The sequence below is a fragment of the Haliotis cracherodii genome, unplaced genomic scaffold (assembly GCF_022045235.1).
Source record: "Haliotis cracherodii isolate W230 unplaced genomic scaffold, xgHalCrac1.p SCAF_43, whole genome shotgun sequence".
Lineage (NCBI taxonomy): Eukaryota > Metazoa > Mollusca > Gastropoda > Lepetellida > Haliotidae > Haliotis > Haliotis cracherodii.
Genome location: NW_027266301.1, coordinates 635,243 through 653,666, shown reverse-complemented (window position 1 = coordinate 653,666; position 18,424 = coordinate 635,243). Strand labels below are relative to the sequence as shown.

General features: G+C 41.3%; 2 protein-coding genes and 1 long non-coding RNA gene across 3 annotated transcripts in view; all 3 read left to right on the top strand.

Annotated features, from left to right (window-relative positions):
- Nucleotides 1-18,424, top strand: part of LOC139441717 (B-cell receptor CD22-like) — a 328,007-nt gene that overhangs the window by 135,892 nt on the left and 173,691 nt on the right. The gene's annotated exons all lie outside the window — the stretch shown is intronic.
- On the top strand, nucleotides 730-8,307 carry LOC139441738 (uncharacterized). Its single transcript, XR_011651641.1, has 3 exons — nucleotides 730-808; nucleotides 3,219-3,548; nucleotides 8,262-8,307. It is a non-coding gene; the product is annotated as an uncharacterized lncRNA (long non-coding RNA).
- LOC139441735 (uncharacterized protein DDB_G0286299-like) overlaps nucleotides 8,302-18,424 on the top strand; it is a 79,858-nt gene continuing 69,735 nt past the window's right edge. The window contains exons 1-5 of the mRNA XM_071222526.1: nucleotides 8,302-8,564; nucleotides 9,880-10,002; nucleotides 11,142-11,166; nucleotides 14,590-14,636; nucleotides 15,354-15,419. Coding sequence (XP_071078627.1) covers nucleotides 11,165-11,166; nucleotides 14,590-14,636; nucleotides 15,354-15,419 — 115 coding nt within the window. The 5' untranslated portion in view covers nucleotides 8,302-8,564; nucleotides 9,880-10,002; nucleotides 11,142-11,164. The remainder of the gene's footprint in view (nucleotides 8,565-9,879; nucleotides 10,003-11,141; nucleotides 11,167-14,589; nucleotides 14,637-15,353; nucleotides 15,420-18,424) is intronic.

Below are 18,424 nucleotides of genomic sequence, written 5' to 3'. Positions count from 1 at the left end.
TCAATGTCAATGTCAGAGGTAGGTGTACTTTGTGTATGAGCGTAGAGTGGACAAGGCAATCACAGACAGGAATGATGTGTTAGTACAGAGGAAGAGAGACAGTGTCAGTGTTAGAGGTAGGTGTACTTTGTTTCTGAGTGTAGAGTGGACAACACAGTCACAGACAGGAATGATGTGTTAGTACAGAGGAAGAGAGTCAGTGTCAGTGTCAGAGGTAGGTGTACTTTGTTTATGAGTGTGGAGTGGACAAGGCAATCACAGACAGGAATGATGTGTTAGTACAGAGGAAGAGAGTTAGTGTCCATGTTAGAGGTAGGTGTACTTTGTGTATGAGTGTGGAGTGGACAACACAGTCACAGACAGGAATGATGTGTTAGTACAGAGGAAGAGAGTCAGTGTCAGTGTCAGTGTCAGAGGTAGGTGTACTTTGTGTATGAGTGTAGAGTGGACAACACAGTCACAGACAGGAATGATGTGTTAGTACAGAGGAAGAGAGTCAGTGTCAATGTTAGAGGTAGGTGTACTTTGTGTATGAGTGTGGAGTGGACAAGGCAATCACAGACAGGAATGATGTGTTAGTACAGAGGAAGAGAGTCAGTGTCAATGTTAGAGGTAGGTGTACTTTGTGTATGAGTGTGGAGTGGACAAGGCAATCACAGACAGGAATGATGTGTTAGTACAGAGGAAGAGAGTCAATGTCAATGTCAGAGGTAGGTGTACTTTGTGTATGAGCGTAGAGTGGACAACACAGTCACAGACAGGAATGATGTGCTTTTACAGAGGAAGAGAGTCAATGTCAATGTCAGAGGTAGGTGTACTTTGTGTATGAGCGTAGAGTGGACAAGGCAATCACAGACAGGAATGATGTGTTAGTACAGAGGAAGAGAGTCAGTGTCAGTGTCAGAGGTAGGTGTACTTTGTTTATGAGTGTGGAGTGGACAAGGCAATCACAGACAGGAATGATGTGTTAGTACAGAGGAAGAGAGTCAGTGTCAGTGTCAGAGGTAGGTGTACTTTGTTTATGAGTGTGGAGTGGACAAGGCAATCACAGACAGGAATGATGTGTTAGTACAGAGGAAGAGAGTCAGTGTCAGTGTTAGAGGTAGGTGTACTTTGTTTAGGAGTGTGGAGTGGACAAGGCAATCACAGACAGGAATGATGTGTTAGTACAGAGGAAGAGAGTCAGTGTCAATGTTAGAGGTAGGTGTACTTTGTTTATTAGTGTGGAGTGGACAAGGCAATCACAGACAGGAATGATGTGTTAGTACAGACGAAGAGAGTCAGTGTCAGTGTCAGAAGTAGGTGTACTTTGTTTATGAGTGTGGAGTGGACAAGGCAATCACAGACAGGAATGATGTGTTAGTACAGACGAAGAGAGTCAATGTCAATGTTAGAGGTAGGTGTACTTTGTTTATGAGTGTGGAGTGGACAAGGCAATCACAGACAGGAATGATGTGTTAGTACAGAGGAAGAGAGTCAGTGTCAGTGTTAGAGGTAGGTGTACTTTGTTTAGGAGTGTGGAGTGGACAAGGCAATCACAGACAGGAATGATGTGTTAGTACAGAGGAAGAGAGTCAGTGTCAATGTTAGAGGTAGGTGTACTTTGTTTATTAGTGTGGAGTGGACAAGGCAATCACAGACAGGAATGATGTGTTAGTACAGACGAAGAGAGTCAGTGTCAGTGTCAGAAGTAGGTGTACTTTGTTTATGAGTGTGGAGTGGACAAGGCAATCACAGACAGGAATGATGTGTTAGTACAGACGAAGAGAGTCAATGTCAATGTTAGAGGTAGGTGTACTTTGTGTATGAGTGTGGAGTGGACAAGGCAATCACAGACAGGAATGATGTGTTAGTACAGACGAAGAGAGTCAATGTCAATGTTAGAGGTAGGTGTACTTTGTGTATGAGTGTGGAGTGGACAAGGCAATCACAGACAGGAATGATGTGTTAGTACAGAGGAAGAGAGTCAGTGTCAGTGTCAGAAGTAGGTGTACTTTGTGTATGAGTGTAGAGTGGACAACACAGTCACAGACAGGAATGATGTGTTAGTACAGAGGAAGAGAGTCAGTGTCAGTGTTAGAGGTAGGTGTACTTTGTTTATGAGTGTGGAGTGGACAAGGCAATCACAGACAGGAATGATGTGTTAGTACAGACGAAGAGAGTCAATGTCAATGTTAGAGGTAGGTGTACTTTGTGTATGAGTGTGGAGTGGACAAAGCAATCACAGACAGGAATGATGTGTTAGTACAGAGGAAGAGAGTTAGTGTCAATGTTAGAGGTAGGTGTACTTTGTGTATGAGTGTGGAGTGGACAAGGCAATCACAGACAGGAATGATGTGTTAGTACAGAGGAAGAGAGTTAGTGTCCATGTTAGAGGTAGGTGTACTTTGTTTCTGAGTGTAGAGTGGACAAAGACAATAACAGACAGGAATGATGTGTTAGTACAGACGAAGAGAGTCAGTGTCAGTGTTAGAGGTAGGTGTACTTTGTGTATGAGTGTATAGTGGACAACACAGTCACAGACAGGAATGATGTGTTAGTACAGAGGAAGAGAGTCAGTGTCAATGTTAGAGGTAGGTGTACTTTGTGTATGAGTGTAGAGTGGACAACACAGTCACAGACAGGAATGATGTGTTAGTACAGACGAAGAGAGTCAGTGTCAATGTCAGAGGTAGGTGTACTTTGTTTATGAGTGTAGAGTGGACAAGGCAATCACAGACAGGAATGATGTGTTAGTACAGAGGAAGAGAGTTAGTGTCCATGTTAGAGGTAGGTGTACTTTGTGTATGAGTGTGGAGTGGACAAGGCACTCACAGACAGGAATGATGTGTTAGTACAGACGAAGAGAGTCAGTGTCAATGTTAGAGGTAGGTGTACTCTGCTCATGAGAAAAGACGCTGGTCAGGTTGTAAGAGGCCTCGAATCGCCTTGTGTAACTCTTATGTCTCTAATGCCACATACCAATATTCATTAAACTTGAATTGATGTCATTACAGTGGAAGTGCTTTTACGTTCCTCATTATGTTAGACGGAGGCAAGAAACTTTAATCTGGTATCAGGTTGTAGTAGACATGCATGTCACCAAAAGGAAAATAATCGTATGACAATGGAAATGTGTTGTGGTATGATTTCTTGGGACTGATTAGATGATGACTGTTGCTTCTGATTTTGCAAACAATGTTCAAATTGTATCATCCTTCATTGTTTTCCTTTACTAGCTCATCCAAAGTTTACTGATGATTCCAAACAAAGATTTGGTGCTGAAGTAGGAACAAACACAACGTTGGTCCAGAGTTTCTACAACAGTGACCTGAACTACACATCCTATAACTGGACATTTGGACAGCTGGACACCCCCGTCAACAGACCAGGCTCAGTCAGGTCAAGTCAGGTGACACTGAGGAAGAACAACAAGGAGGTGCAGCATGCTGGCTTCAGTGTGTCTCTGGAGATCCAGAACTTCCAGGAACAGGACATCGGCGTCTACACAGTCACTGTGTGTAATGTAGTGGGCTGTAACTCATCACAGGTCAACCTGACAGCGGCAGGTAATATGACTGAATAGTGCTTTGCTTGTTTTCAGCATAACATGCTTAGCTCAATGTGGAATTATTAAAATGATCAGTTTTGATAATGGATTGTGACTGGTTTAGGTGGTTGATGATGGGACAGTGAATGGTTAATGATGGACAGTGAATGCCTCAGTATGGTTGATGAAGGACGGTGAATGGTTCAGGTGGTTGAAGATGGATGGTGAATGATTCAGGGTGGTTGAAGACTGACAGTGAATAGTTGATGGTGAATGGTTCAGGTTGTTGAAGATGGATGGTTGATGGTGAATGGTTCAGGTGGTTTAGGATGGATGGTGAATGGATGACGATGAATGGTCCAGGGTGGTTGAAGATGGATGGTGAATGATTCAGGGTGGTTGAAGATGGACGGTGGATGGTTTAGGTGGTTGAAGATGGATGGTGAATGGTTCAGTCGGTTGAAGATGGATGGTGAATGGTTGACGATGAATGGTTCAGGTGGTTGAAGATGGATGGTGAATGATTCAGGGTGGTTGCAGATGGACGGTGAATGGTTCAGGTGGTTGAAGATGGATGGTGAATTGTTGATGATGAATATTTCAGGGTGGTTGAAGATGGATGGTGAATGATTCAGGGTGGTTGAAGATGGACCGTGGATGGTTCAGGTGGTTGAAGATGGATGGTGAATGGTTCAGTCGGTCGAAGATGGATGGTGAATGGTTGACGATGAATGGTTCAGGGTGGTTGAAGATGGATGGTGAATGATTCAGGTGGTTGAAGATGGATGGTGAATGGTTCAGGTGGTTGAAGATGGATGGTGAATGGTTCAGTCGGTTGAAGAGGGATGGTGAATAGTTGACGATGAATGGTTCAGGGTGGTTGAAGATGGATGGTGAATGATTCAGGGTGGTTGAAGATGGACGGTGAATGGTTCAGGTGGTTGAAGATGGATGATGAATTGTTGACGATGAATGGTTCAGGGTGGTTGAAGATGGATGGTGAATGATTCAGGGTGGTTGAAGATGGACGGTGAATGGTTCAGGTGGTTGAAGATGGATGGTGAATTGTTGATGATGAATGGTTCAGGGTGGTTGAAGATGGATGGTGAATGATTCAGGTGGTTGAAGATAGACGGTGGATGGTTCAGGTGGTTGAAGATGGATGGTGAATGGTTCAGTCGGTTGAAGATGGATGGTGAATTGTTGACGATGAATGGTTCAGGGTGGTTGAAGATGGATGGTGAATGGTTCAGGTGGTTGCAGATGGAAGGTGAATGGTTGATGATGAATGGTTCAGGGTGGTTGAAGATGGATGGTGAATGATTCAGGGTGGTTGAAGATGGATGGTGAATGGTTCAGGTGGTTGAAGATGGATGGTGAATGGTTCAGGTGATTGAAGATGGATGGTGAATGGTTCAGGTGGTTGAAGATGGACGGTGAATGGTTTAGGTGGTTGAAGATGGATGGTTCAGTCGGTTGAAGAGGGATGGTGAATGGTTCACGATGAATGGTTCAGGGTGGTTGAAGATGGATGGTGAATGATTCAGGGTGGTTGAAGATGGACGATGAATGGTTCAGGTGGTTGAAGATGGATGGTGAATTGTTGATGATGAATGGTTCAGGGTGGTTGAAGATGGATGGTGAATGATTCAGGGTGGTTGAAGATGGATGGTGAATGGTTGACGATGAATAGTTCAGGGTGGTTGAAGATGGATGGTGAATGGTTCAGGTGGTTGAAGATGGAAGGTGAATGGTTGATGATGAATGGTTCAGGGTGGTTGAAGATGGATGGTGAATGATTCAGGGTGGTTGAAGATGGACGGTGAATAGTTCAGGTGGTTGAAGATGGATGGTGAACTGTTGATGATGAATGGTTCAGGGTGGTTGAAGATGGATGGTGAATGATTCAGGGTGGTTGAAGATGGATGGTGAATGATTCAGGGTGGTTGAAGATGGATGGTGAATGGTTCAGGTGGTTGAAGATGGATGGTGAATTGTTAATGATGAATGGTTCAGGGTGGTTGAAGATGGACGGTGGAGGGTTCAGGTGGTTGAAGATGGATGGTGAATGGTTCAGTCGGTTGAAGATGGATGGTGAATGGTTGACGATGAATGGTTCAGGGTGGTTGAAGATGGATGGTGAATGATTCAGGGTAGTTGAAGATAGACGGTTGATGGTTCAGGTGGTTGAAGATGGACGGTGAATGGTTCAGGTGGTTGAAGATGGATGGTGAATTGTTCATGATGAACAGTTCAGGGTGGTTGAAGATGGATGGTGAATGATTCAGGGTGGTTGAAGATGGACGGTGGATGGTTCAGGTGGTTGAAGATGGACGGTGAATGGTTCAGTCGGTTGAAGATGGATGTTGAATTGTTGATGGTGAATGGTTCAGGGTTGTTGAAGATGGATGGTGAATGATTCAGGGTGGTTGAAGATGGACGGTGAATGGTTCAGGTTGTTGAAGATGGATGAAGAATGGTTCAGTCAGTTGAAGTTGGATGGTGAATTGTTGATGATGAATGGTTCAGGGTGGTTGAAGATGGACGGTGAATGATTCAGGGTGGTTGATGATGGACGGTGAATGGTTCAGGTGGTTGAAGATGGATGGTGAATTGTTGATGATGAATGGTTCAGGGTGGTTGGAGATGGATGGTGAATGATTCAGGGTGGTTGAAGATGGACGGTGGATGGTTCAGGTGGTTGAAGATGGATGGTGAATGGTTGATTATGAATGGTTCAGGGTGGTTGAAGATGGATGGTGAATGATTCAGGGTGGTTGACGATGGACGGTGAATGGTTCAGGTGGTTGAAGATGGATGGTGAATGGTTCAGTCGTTTGAAGATGGATGGTGAATGGTTCAGGTGGTTGAAGATGGATGGTGAATGGTTCAGGAGGTTGATGATGGATGGTGAATGGTTCAGGTGGTTGAAGATGGATGTTGAATGGTTCAGGTGGTTGAAGATGGATGGTGATTGGTTCAGGGTGGTTGAAGATGGACGGTGAATGGTTCAGGTGGTTGAAGATGGATGGTGAATGGTTCAGGTGGTTGATGATGGATGGTGAATGGTTCAGGTGGTTGAAGATGGATGGTGAATGGTTCAGGAGGTTGATGATGGATGGTGAATGGTTCAGGTGGTTGAAGATGGATGGTGAATGGTTCAGGTGGTTGAAGATGGATGGTGAATGGTTCAGGTGGTTGAAGATGGACGGTGAATGGTTCAGGTGGTTGAAGATGGATGGTGAATGGTTCAGGTGGTTGAAGATGGACGGTGAATGGTTTAGGTGGTTGAAGATGGATGGTGAATGGTTTAGGTGGTTGAAGATGGAAGGTGAATGGTTTAGGTGGTTGAAGATGGAAGGTGAATGGTTGATGGTGAATGGTTCAGGAGGTTGATGATGGATGGTGAATGGTTCAGGTGGTTGAAGATGGATGGTGAATGGTTCAGGTGGTTGAAGATGGATGGTGAATGGTTCAGGTGGTTGAAGATGGACGGTGAATGGTTTAGGTGGTTGAAGATGGATGGTGAATGGTTCAGGTGGTTGAAGATGGATGGTGAATGGTTCAGGTGGTTGAAGATGGATGGTGAATGGTTGACGATGAATGGTTCAGGTGGTTGAAGATGGATGGTGAATGGTTGACGATGAATGGTTCAGGTGGTTGAAGATGGATGGTGAATGGTTCAGGTGGTTGAAGATGGATGGTGAATGGTTCAGGTGATTGAAGATGGATGGTGAATGGTTCAGGTGGTTGAAGATGGACGGTGAATGGTTTAGGTGGTTGAAGATGGATGGTGAATGGTTGACGATGAATGGTTCAGGTGGTTGAAGATGGATGGTGAATGGTTCAGGTGGTTGAAGATGGATGGTGAATGGTTCAGGTGGTTGAAGATGGATGGTGAATGGTTCAGGTGGTTGAAGATGGATGGTGAATGGTTGACGATGAATGGTTCAGGTGGTTGAAGATGGATGGTGAATGGTTCAGGTGGTTGAAGATGGACGGTGAATGGTTCAGGTGGTTGAAGATGGACGGTGAATGTTAGATTGGAATGGTCTGAATAAGGGTCTTCTGATGCCTACTAATCCTATATAGTATTCATTGTTCTGATACAGTATTCATTTTCATCTTGTGTCTGATTGACCAATGAACTTCTCCTCAGAAACCACTCAACCAATGAAGCTTGTTTGTTCCCATCAATGACAACTACTCAATTTGTTCAAGTGCTTTGAATCCACTTTTTACTTTGGCAGAAATTTCATATTTAAATACATATTTATGACTTTTAGTTGGACAAGATTTTGCGACTCATTATAAAGTTGGGTGTATGGTTAGTTCGTTGTTGGAGGAACACACATATTCATAAGTGAAAATATTTCATTTCTTGATCTTGTTTTGACCATTCCCTGAAAATTCTCTCAAAATGCATTTTTGGATCTGCAAAATTGACGAATGAGGAAGTTGAACCTTTCCATGAAAGTTTCCTCTCGTGATTTTTTTTTCTGTTAGGTTAAGTTAGTTTTGTTAAGTGTCTTTCCTTCTTTACATTTTTTTACTGTTAACTACATATCTTGGAGAGCTACAGTGATAAAGCACTTTTGCTGCAAGTCCTGCATGTACATGTATATCAAAATTTTCAGGTGAACCTCATGGATTTGTCTTTTGTTGTTGTCATTTTATGGGTAAAAAACAAAGAATACATTGCATGTACAGGCAGCTCTGTTTATCGCCTTAGGACCTCCGTTGGTTCCCCTGGAGTTCATGGTTGTCAACACCACAGAAACAAGCGTCCTGCTGAGCTGGAAGTCTAACTACCCTGGTGGAGATTACACACAGACATTCCTCCTGCACTACAGAGTGGAGACGTCGGGGGAGTGGAAGACGCAGGAGTGTGAGGACAACCCCGGGGGATATGTGTACGCTGACGTCACAGGCCTCCAGTCAGGAACTCGGTATGAGTTCAAGGTGGTGGCCAGGAATGACAGGGAGCAGAGCAACGAGGGGCCCTTCACTCAGGTCGAGTCACAGGAAACAACAAGTAATAATACAATATATGTTTATTGAAGTAACTTCTTTGAGAGACATTTAGAAGTTGGAGTACTAAGTAAGGATAATATATATGGAAGAACAACTTCTTTTTTACAATAGGAGCCATGTTTCGGTGTAGGTTCTAATACCATTATCAAGCTTATGAAGAACATGCAGAAGTACGCTCATTGTGACACAAAAGATATGACGGCACAGTCGTATTTAGAAAAGCGCCAAATTCCAAGGTCTCTGTTGTCCCCAAAACTGAAAATACATTTTCTTTGTAGTTTTCTATCGTGTTTTCTTCACGAAATGTATTGCCACACATCCTTTGAATATTGACTATAGTGGCAACTTTGCATTTTGTAAAATATGATTGTGGACATAATTATTTAGATATGCCAACAAACAATGACTGAAAAAAAGTACTCTTCTACGAATCTTAGCTTCAGCTGTGATGTGGCTGTTTCAATCAGAGGATGTTTATTCATTTATTCATGAATATAACTCATGAATATTAATTAGACCATTCATACGTTAACAGATCGTTATTATAACAGAAACAAACGTATGTTTTCAATGTATATCTAAAATGATATTATTTGTTATTAATTGTCCGGTGAATTAAACAATTTAAATTGAAACAATTCATAATTCATCATATTGTAATGTGTGTGAAAAGTCGTCCTAAAATACGCTATTTGAAGGGGGCGTGGCCTAAATGCAAATGTCCGATTGGGATTTTAAATTTTCCGGACCCCTGGTTTATTGTCATTTGACACGCCAGAAACTTGTGATTGTGGGTTCGAATCCAGGTTTGCCCTGATAATGTTTCTAGGTTGGTCAGCACCACACCCATGCACATGGGTTTCAACGAAGTGGTAAACGTCTGAGACCTGCATCACTTCAGGCTTTCCTCCCACATTAAGCTGACAGGTCACTCACTCACTTATTTGACAACCTCTGATTGACCAGTCAGAATTGAGTAATTTTCAAATTCGTGGTAGAATTTTTATTTGCCGCCATACATTCTTATTGATGATACGTCTAACTTCAAAGAGCTGCTCACAGCTTAAAATGCCTAAAATTGGTCACACGTCAATTTCAAAGCATCCACTGATATAGCATAATTGGTTCAAGACTGCTTTCAGACAATAATGTGTACTTGATATACACTTTGTTGAGTGCCTACATGTTGGTGAATGAATATGCTTAAAGTGAAATTTTAATGGCTCCAACTATTGGATGTTTATGTAGGTATTTATAAGGCATCTAATTAATTAAATGTTGGGATGGACTCTAAACATTTGACATTGTAATTTCAGCACGAAGACCACCAAACAAGGATTCATACACTGGTGTTGCTGCAGGAGCTGGAGTTGGTGGTGCTGTGCTGATACTGGCTGTGATAGGAGTGACTGTGCTGCTTGTGAAGAGAAGACAGCGTGGTAATTCGATTATTGTCAAGCAAATATTAAGATCTGAGTGAGCATATTGCATGGCGCCTTTCTCCCATTAACTTTAAGCTTCTTCTCCAAATGAACTTAAGAGATGAGCCTGGACCTATATTTCTTTTTTTTGGAGAGAGAATTTAAGACCAGTTAACTTTTCGTATCCTATACTTCATAGTGCGGCAAGTAGTTTGATGGCAAGTAGGTGCTGTCCTTGAACCATAAAGAGCTTTGAAGTTAAGTCAACATAGCAACTTTGCAGATTATAAAAACGTTACTAGTTCCTCCAGTGAGGGGATTCCCCTTAGTGGAGGTTAAAACATACTCCTGGTATTTGGCTCGCTGCACAATTTCAAAGACCACTATGATCAGGCTGACACCTAGTTTGTCTGCATCTGCCACGGAAGCCTTTGTAGATTGTCGTTTCCGGAGCAAAACTAAAAATCTATTCTACATTTTTCATCCAAACTTGGTACATTTTTTAATCAAGGGCTGAAGTGGTGCCTTTTGCCATTTAGAATTTTTTATATTTTTTTAAAAATTCATCTTTCCATGGCAACAAGTTTGACTTTTACTCTGTTCTTTGTGGTGTGTTTGTCTGGAACATATCTCTAAAACTATTACACATTAAATCTTTTTTTATTTTTTTAAAAGCTGCCCTGCAGTGAAGGAGAAAACTAAAACAAAAATTTAATTATTTTTTTCCCACCTACCGACAGGTATTTTCCCGTAAAGAATTTGTAAAGCAAGTTAAAAATTTGGTCTTACTTTGACATAAGTCATAGTGCTCTGATCTCTCTGTGTCTTTGCCATCTGAGCAGATGAAGGGGTGGTCAGGTAGCCTAGTGGTTAAAAGCGTTTACTTTTCATGCCGAAGACCCGGGTTCGATTCCAGACATGTGTTACAATATGTGAAGCCCATTTCTGCTGCCACCCACCGTGATGTTATTGGAATATTACTTAAAAGCTGCCTAAAAACATCACTCACTCACTCACTCACTCACTCACTCACTCACTCACTCACTCACTCACTCACTCACACACCACACTCACTCACTCACTCACTCACTCACTCACTCACTCAATCACTGAGCAGATGAAAAGAAAGTTTAATAAACTGATTTGTTTGCTTACAGGTGAAGATACAGAAAATCATTTGATGTAAGTATAGAAAAACAGTAATTTCAAACTTGACATCAACTTGACTTACTAATAGGTGATTTGTCTATGACGTTTTAGAAATTGTTGTGACACACATCCTCAGTTAGATGTATTGTTGAATGATTTTGTCTAGGTTACTTCAGAAGGACCTAATCGTTTAGATGGTCAGTTAGTCTGAGGCGTGGAATGATGAGGATTCTAACTAACCATTTCAACGATGAGCCATCATGGTCTGAGTGGACTAACCTACTTAATGCATGGCCAGCATTCCAAAAACCCTAGCACCTAAAATGTTTAAACATCATTGTTTTGATAACCATATCTCAAAAAATATTCAAGGACTCTATGCTTAATTGTCAGAACATTGTGTGAGTTAGCCCTGCCTGATGCACAGGAAATATGCACTGTCTATGGCAAGTATACATTTCTTATTGGACCAACTCGAGCAATTTTATCAAATACCTAAATGTAACATGTCCATGTTGATGGGCCTAAACATAGCCAACAGATAAGAGTAATTACTTTTTTATGTGTTTGTTTCTTTGAATGAATAGTTACCAAATCACAGATACGTGCAATGCATAGAATAAGATAAGTAAATATTTAGTTGTTAATTTCATAAAGTTTCTTCCATGTTGCAGAGCAGAAGACTGCATTGTAAGCCTTCAATGCGTATGTTTCTTGTGAAAATGTGCTATCATCTAGGTATAAAATTAGCTTTGTTATTGCCAAGTGATAATTCAGTCAGCAAATGTCAGTTAAATACAAAGGAGCTATGCTTTAAATGTATTTAACAACAATTTACTTCAGACTGTTTCAAGGTTTACAGTCAGTCACAACTAGGGGAGAATACAATACTGTGTTTAGTTGTACTGAAGGTTAGCCTCATGTCCTCTAATTACACAGCCAACTGCCACAGCTTTCCACTCTTGGTGGTGAAGGATTTCACAAAATATAACACTCAGCTCATATTCAGCAAAAGTACCTTGGACATTTTTCTTTATGTAATATCTTGACATGAGATGTCAGAAACTTTTCTTCGTGATGCAGAAATGGTTACAGATTGTATGTATTTCCATAATTGTATCTAATGACTTATTGGTAGGTTCTTCCTCGTGTTAGCTCAACTGGTTTCTCATCACATAATGTTCAATATCCTGGAATACCAGTCAATTTTAAGTAGGTCAGTGGTCACATGACCAGGCTATGATTAGACTCATTTCTTAATAATATTGTAATGTGTGTATATATATACTCTTCAAAAAAAGAAACTTGACAGCTGTAAAACCACTTTTTGCCAAATATCTAAGATAATTACATTAAATGAGAACCCAATAAGTCAAACAGAAAGATGATGTGTCTATGATTCGCGAAAACACATGCAAAGCACATAAATGTAGCGTTTGGGGATCAATTTTACAGCTTCATCCAAACGCAACCGCCTGTAAAAAACATGCAGCACAGGATCCTGCATTTAGGCATGCAGGCCCCCCTGCTGAAAAGGTATAAAAATCCACATCAACAGCTGTTCATACAGTCCTTATAACGGCAGTAGACGCGGTGACAGAATGCCAAGACTGAATGCAGCTCAACGGAACAATGCCATTGGGAGATTACAAGCTGGAGCAACTCAGCAAGAAGTGGCCAGGCACTTTGGCGTATCCAGACAGACAGTCTCCGCACTGTGGACCTGATACAACAACACCAACAGAGTTGACGACAGACCAAGGTCAGGAAGACCAAGGGTGACAACCCAAGCACAAGATCGATACATCCGGCTGCGACACCTCCGCACTACCGCACTACCACAGTCATGTCTACAACCACACAGATCCCTAGGGTACGCAGAATATCAGATCAAACGGTACGCGTTACAGACTGAGGGAGGCTGGACTTTTTACATGAAGACCTGTTTGACGTCATGTATTGACCCCGCGTCATCTGGCGGACCGTCTGCTTTGGTGCCAACAGAGGGTTAGATGGGCACGTGCAAGGTGGAGAAATGTACTGTTTACTGACGAGTCCCGTTTCCTACTCACACGTGCTGTTGGGCGCGCATGTGTCTACAGACGTCGGGGTGAACGTTACGCCCCCAACTGTGTGCAGCAGGTTGTCCCATTTGTCATGGTAAGGCCCGGAATTCATCACAGTGGTAGGACGCCTCTCGTGCATGTGGCAGGTGCATTGACAGGTGTGCGTTACAGAGACTTGATCCTACAGCCTTACTTTCTTCCTTACGTCAACATTAATGGCGGACAGTTCCAGCAGCACAACGCTCAACTGCATATTGCACGTGTTTGTCAGGACTTCTTACAGCACAACAACATCCAGACATTACCTTGGCCAGCCCGGTCACCAGATTTGTCCCCGATTGAGCATCTGTGGGACGAGTTGGATAGACGCGTTCGCAGAAGGAATCCACCGCCCCAAACACTTTCGGCACTTCTTGATGCAATTCAGTATGAATGGCAGCACATCCAACAGCGTTAACAACTTGATTGCATCTATGGGTCGTTGGTGATTGATGCACGTGGTGGGCACAACCGATACTGACATTTTCTGAACCCCTGTGACATTAACTGTATCGTGTACGTGTGTCTGTCTAGGTGACAAGATTTATGTTTTGAACATTGTGTACATTGATCTTCAAACAGTGTTTCAATTATGGTTTCTGTGTCCTATTTTGAAACAATCGCATTATATTACATTTTGAAAGTCAGTGTCAAGTTTCTTTTTTTTGAAGAGTATATATAGTAATAATTAAATAAGTGGAATAAGATTGAACACAGTTTTAATTGGCTAGCGCTCTCAACATGTACCACGTATGAGTCTCATCAGGCCATAACTGAATAACGGACATGAAGAAGTTACGTGACGTCATACCATTTAGGAGAACTATGACGTCACAATACCAAGGTGACAATGGACAAATAACTTACGCCTTTACATTTAACTTAGGCACGTATTTATGAATAAAATGTTGCTCTTTTTGAAACAATGTAGGTTCATGATCAAAATTTAGTTAATATAGCGGGAAAACTTAAAAGTTGCTGCTTCCACACGTATCTAAATGTTCACTGAGTGGAATCGTGCAGTTGTGTGGCTGCTTTATTTGTGAATGGTGAAGATTCATTCTTCTATTCAATTTAAATTCTGTCTTTCCGATATACTTTCCGACGACTGTGTAGGGGTCAGCCTATTCACACTCAACAGTATAATTCTAAAAACGTTATAAATGGCAAGTAATAAATAAAATACTAAACTTGCTCCAATTTTATGAAACTTGTGAATAGTTATAGAATATCTTTCGCTCGTCAGATACCGGAACTATTAACTCGTTTCATAAAATTGGTATTACACGTGAGCTCATTTAGTATTTTAGTATATATATAAATAATGTGTTACCAATCTCATCTTCTATAGGAAGTCAAGTGGAAATCAGAAGAAAAGAAGAGATGGAAATGAATTTGGTAACTGATCTTTTGTCCTGTAGGAAAATAATGCAATTTTCAATAATATAAAATGGCCATTGTGTTTGTTTATGTTTCAATAATAGATTTCTAGGTACTTGTATGGCCATTCAAATATTGGCCAACTAATGGCCAACTGCCATGGGGGTTGCCTTGATTTAAAATGACTATCATTCTGTAAACAATAAACCAATTGTACTGCATGTCTCATAATGCATTCAGTACAGAATGGTTCCATTGAGTCATGCAGGTGACCAGTAATTTGGGGTACCGTATTCGACGTAATAAGCGCCCACGGCGATATTTGCTAATATATGGGCCAGTGAACAATCCCAATCAGCACCCCTTCCGATTGATCAATGTACACAAGACGTATTTATTCGTGAATAATACGCACTCTTGTGTTATATTACCCTTAATTATGGGCAGTTAAATTCTTGAAAAATATATCTGTCGTATGTAAACACTTCAGGCCGTAAGCATAAACCACGAAATTTACGATCTTTCAACTCAAAATAATATTCTAATAAGCGCCCCCTATTTCTAATTTCTAATTTTGAGAGCGCCCTGGGCGCTTATTACGTTGAATACGGTAATTAATTTGTACATGATCAGTATCAATATTACGGAAATGTTTAGAATACTGTGTAAAATCTTCACATCATGAGAGTAGTAGATGTAAATAAGTTAATATTTAAAAAGTGTTTATGCTTTCAGTTTCCATGGAAAATGATATCTATCAGTCAGCGAATGGATCATCAAAACAGGAGAACGAAGAAGCAGGTTTGTATAATTGATAAGATGTGACTTTGATTTCAAAAGGTACAACTGATTGAGTTTTAAGTTTTGAGAAAACTATCATAAGGTTTTATTGTCATTATAGAATTTTAATTTTTAGACTTATCCTGTCTCACTCTATGCTTCTCATACTACTTCTTCTGTACCTGTAATATCTAAGATGGAGGCCGGATGGCTTCAGATTAGGTTTTTAAATGAGTTATATGAGGCGGCCATGTTCTTGTCTAGAGACCATCTTGATCATGACGTCATCTAACATCATCACTCTTTTAGTGACATCATCAGTCCATGAGTACTGTTGATACTACAGTACCGTTGTGAAGAATGTTCTCACCTTTCAGACAAGACATTCACGGGATATTTACATAAATGCCAGAAAAGGAACCTTGATCGGAAATCTAAGTCAAGAGTCACGGAACACAGACCTTCCTCGTCTAATTCCAGGCGTAAGGCTTATGGCGTAGACTTCATGTTATGCCGATATGAAACTGAAAACTATTTTAGATGTGCTCAGTTTGACGAGACTCAGTACACATCTCCTCATCAATACATTGAAAATTATCACAACTATGTCCTACAATCATTACATGCTGCAGCTAAACTAAGTATACCAAAATTCCAGTCTCATTTAAAACCCTTCTGGAAAAAAGATAATTCAGTCTCATTTAAAACCCTTCTGGAAAAAAGATAATTTAAATAAGTTGCATCGTACAATGCGACAGTGTTGTAATGAATGTATCTATAATGGTAAATCTCATGATAAAGAGGATGCAAATTACACTGAGTAAAAACGAAACTGCCCAAACAAAAGCTGAAAGACGTAAAGTTTCAGGAAATATATGAGCAGCTGAGGTTGATATAACAGAGTACTTTAGACCGTTATTCTTTGGAACTCGCAACACCGCTCATGTGTGAACACATGTTTGTGGAGACTTCAGTGTTTCTTGTTCCTGCACAACGGTGATTGACAAATTATGTGTCAAGATTTCCTGTTTGAAAACAAGACCAAAATGCTGGGACAGACTGACCTCAAGCTAGCCGTTGCTACATGTGAAGTCTTAAACAATCTTCGCACCTCCTTTGTCATCGCCATACAAATATGGGCAAAGCTTTTTTTTATGGCTCCAGAGGATCCATTGCATCTACACATCGGCATACTGCCAATGAACCAGGAAGGACAAATCATCCCACACTTATTCAAGATGGAGTTGGTGTGGTGTATATAGACGTTGATTCGATATATGCTCACGAACGGTTTTAGCAGCAAGCTCAAATCCTGGTTCACCCATATTATGTTTCTAGGTTTGTCAGCACAATAACCGTGCTCGTGGGTTTCAGCGGACTGGTAAACGTCTGAGAACTGCATCAGTCCTGGCTTTCCTCCCAAATTAAGCTGACACGCCGTGATATAACTAGAATACTGTTAAAAGCGGCATTAAATCCTACTCACTCACTGCCTTGAACACATGTCTCAGTATTGGTTTAAAGATCCTCTTATGGATATTGTTGATCGTTACCTCATCTTGTCTATGACTTATTCTGTCCTGTGATGGGATTGATAGCTTCAATAACACTTAAAATAAGATGCCAAGCAAATTCGCCTTTAGTTTGTCTTTGTAGAGCTAGTTGACTGGAAACTGGTTAAGAAGCATGGTTGAATAGACTGTCGACTTCACAACAACGCGATCGTCATAGTACAATGTCCTATGCGAAGACACACAGCGCATGTTATACCCGATGACATGACGTTGTGTCTTAGTAGCGTAAAGGGGTGTTCTCCTATTCGGTGCAGTGATCCACCTGTAGCGGTCTATCAAGAGCACACAGAGTTGCCTCCCTTGTATCATTGTTGAGTAAACACGACAAGTCGAGAAGCGTGTTTCTCTTTACTCTAAATAATCTAACCAGCAGTTAACAAACGTAACATGGTGTCAGAAGTGGGATCAAAATCAACCCAAAGAGTTTCTCAATCATCCACAAGTAATCTTTAGTGAGTGAGTGAGTGAGTGAGTTTGGGTTTAACGCCGCTTTTAACATTATTCCAGTTATATCGCGGCGTGTCAGCTTAATGTGGGAGGAAAGCCCAAAGTGATGCAGGTCTCAGACGTTTACCACTTCGGTGAAACCCACGAGCACGGGTATGGTGCTGACAAACCTAGAAACATAATCGGGGCGAACCGGGATTCGAACCCACAATCATAGGTTTCTGGCATGCCCAAGGGACGCAACTCTGCACAGCGAATCGCGGCGCCTTAGACGACTGGGCCACCCGTGCCCCCCAAGTAATCTTTAAAGCAAGTATATAATCGAAATACTGTCACATTCAAAACAGCGTACGCCGCTGCATGTGATTCACTTTTCGTGCATTGACTTTCATGAAGTTTTATCTCATTTCGAAGATAAGTCTCTGAATTATGTGACTTTGTGTGCAAATTATGATCAATATTTGCCATTACTGACCAAATTTGATCCTTTCACGATTGTCAAAAGTGAATTTCAAGTAGAACACTGTTCGATTTTCAAATCTAGACTTGCTGAGGCTCCTTTAGCAATATTTTAATACAATCAAGTACAGAACTGAAATAAACTATGGCTGAAGGTGAAGAAGCTCCACCCCAGAGATTCTCTTTCAGATTAAATCCTCCTTGGGGCACTTATTGCATTTTCCTGGCTCAAGAAAATCTACATGACATAGTTGTAACCATTTTCCTTAATAAAAATGTAACCACACAAAAAACAACGTACCAGGAAGAAGTTATTACAGACTTCTGATTTGAATCTGGAGTGGTGTATATCATCAATATGCAGAGCTTGTGAAACAACAGATCAACAGCTCAAGTCGGTGAAGACTGAATAAGTGTCACATGTCAGTGGTGAAACTCACAGGAAAGGGCCTCCTAGGAAACCTGTGAGAAATGAACAGTCAAGATCAAGTCTTCAATGGGATGAATTTCTGACTGCAGATTTTGTGGTAGATCACATGCCAGAGA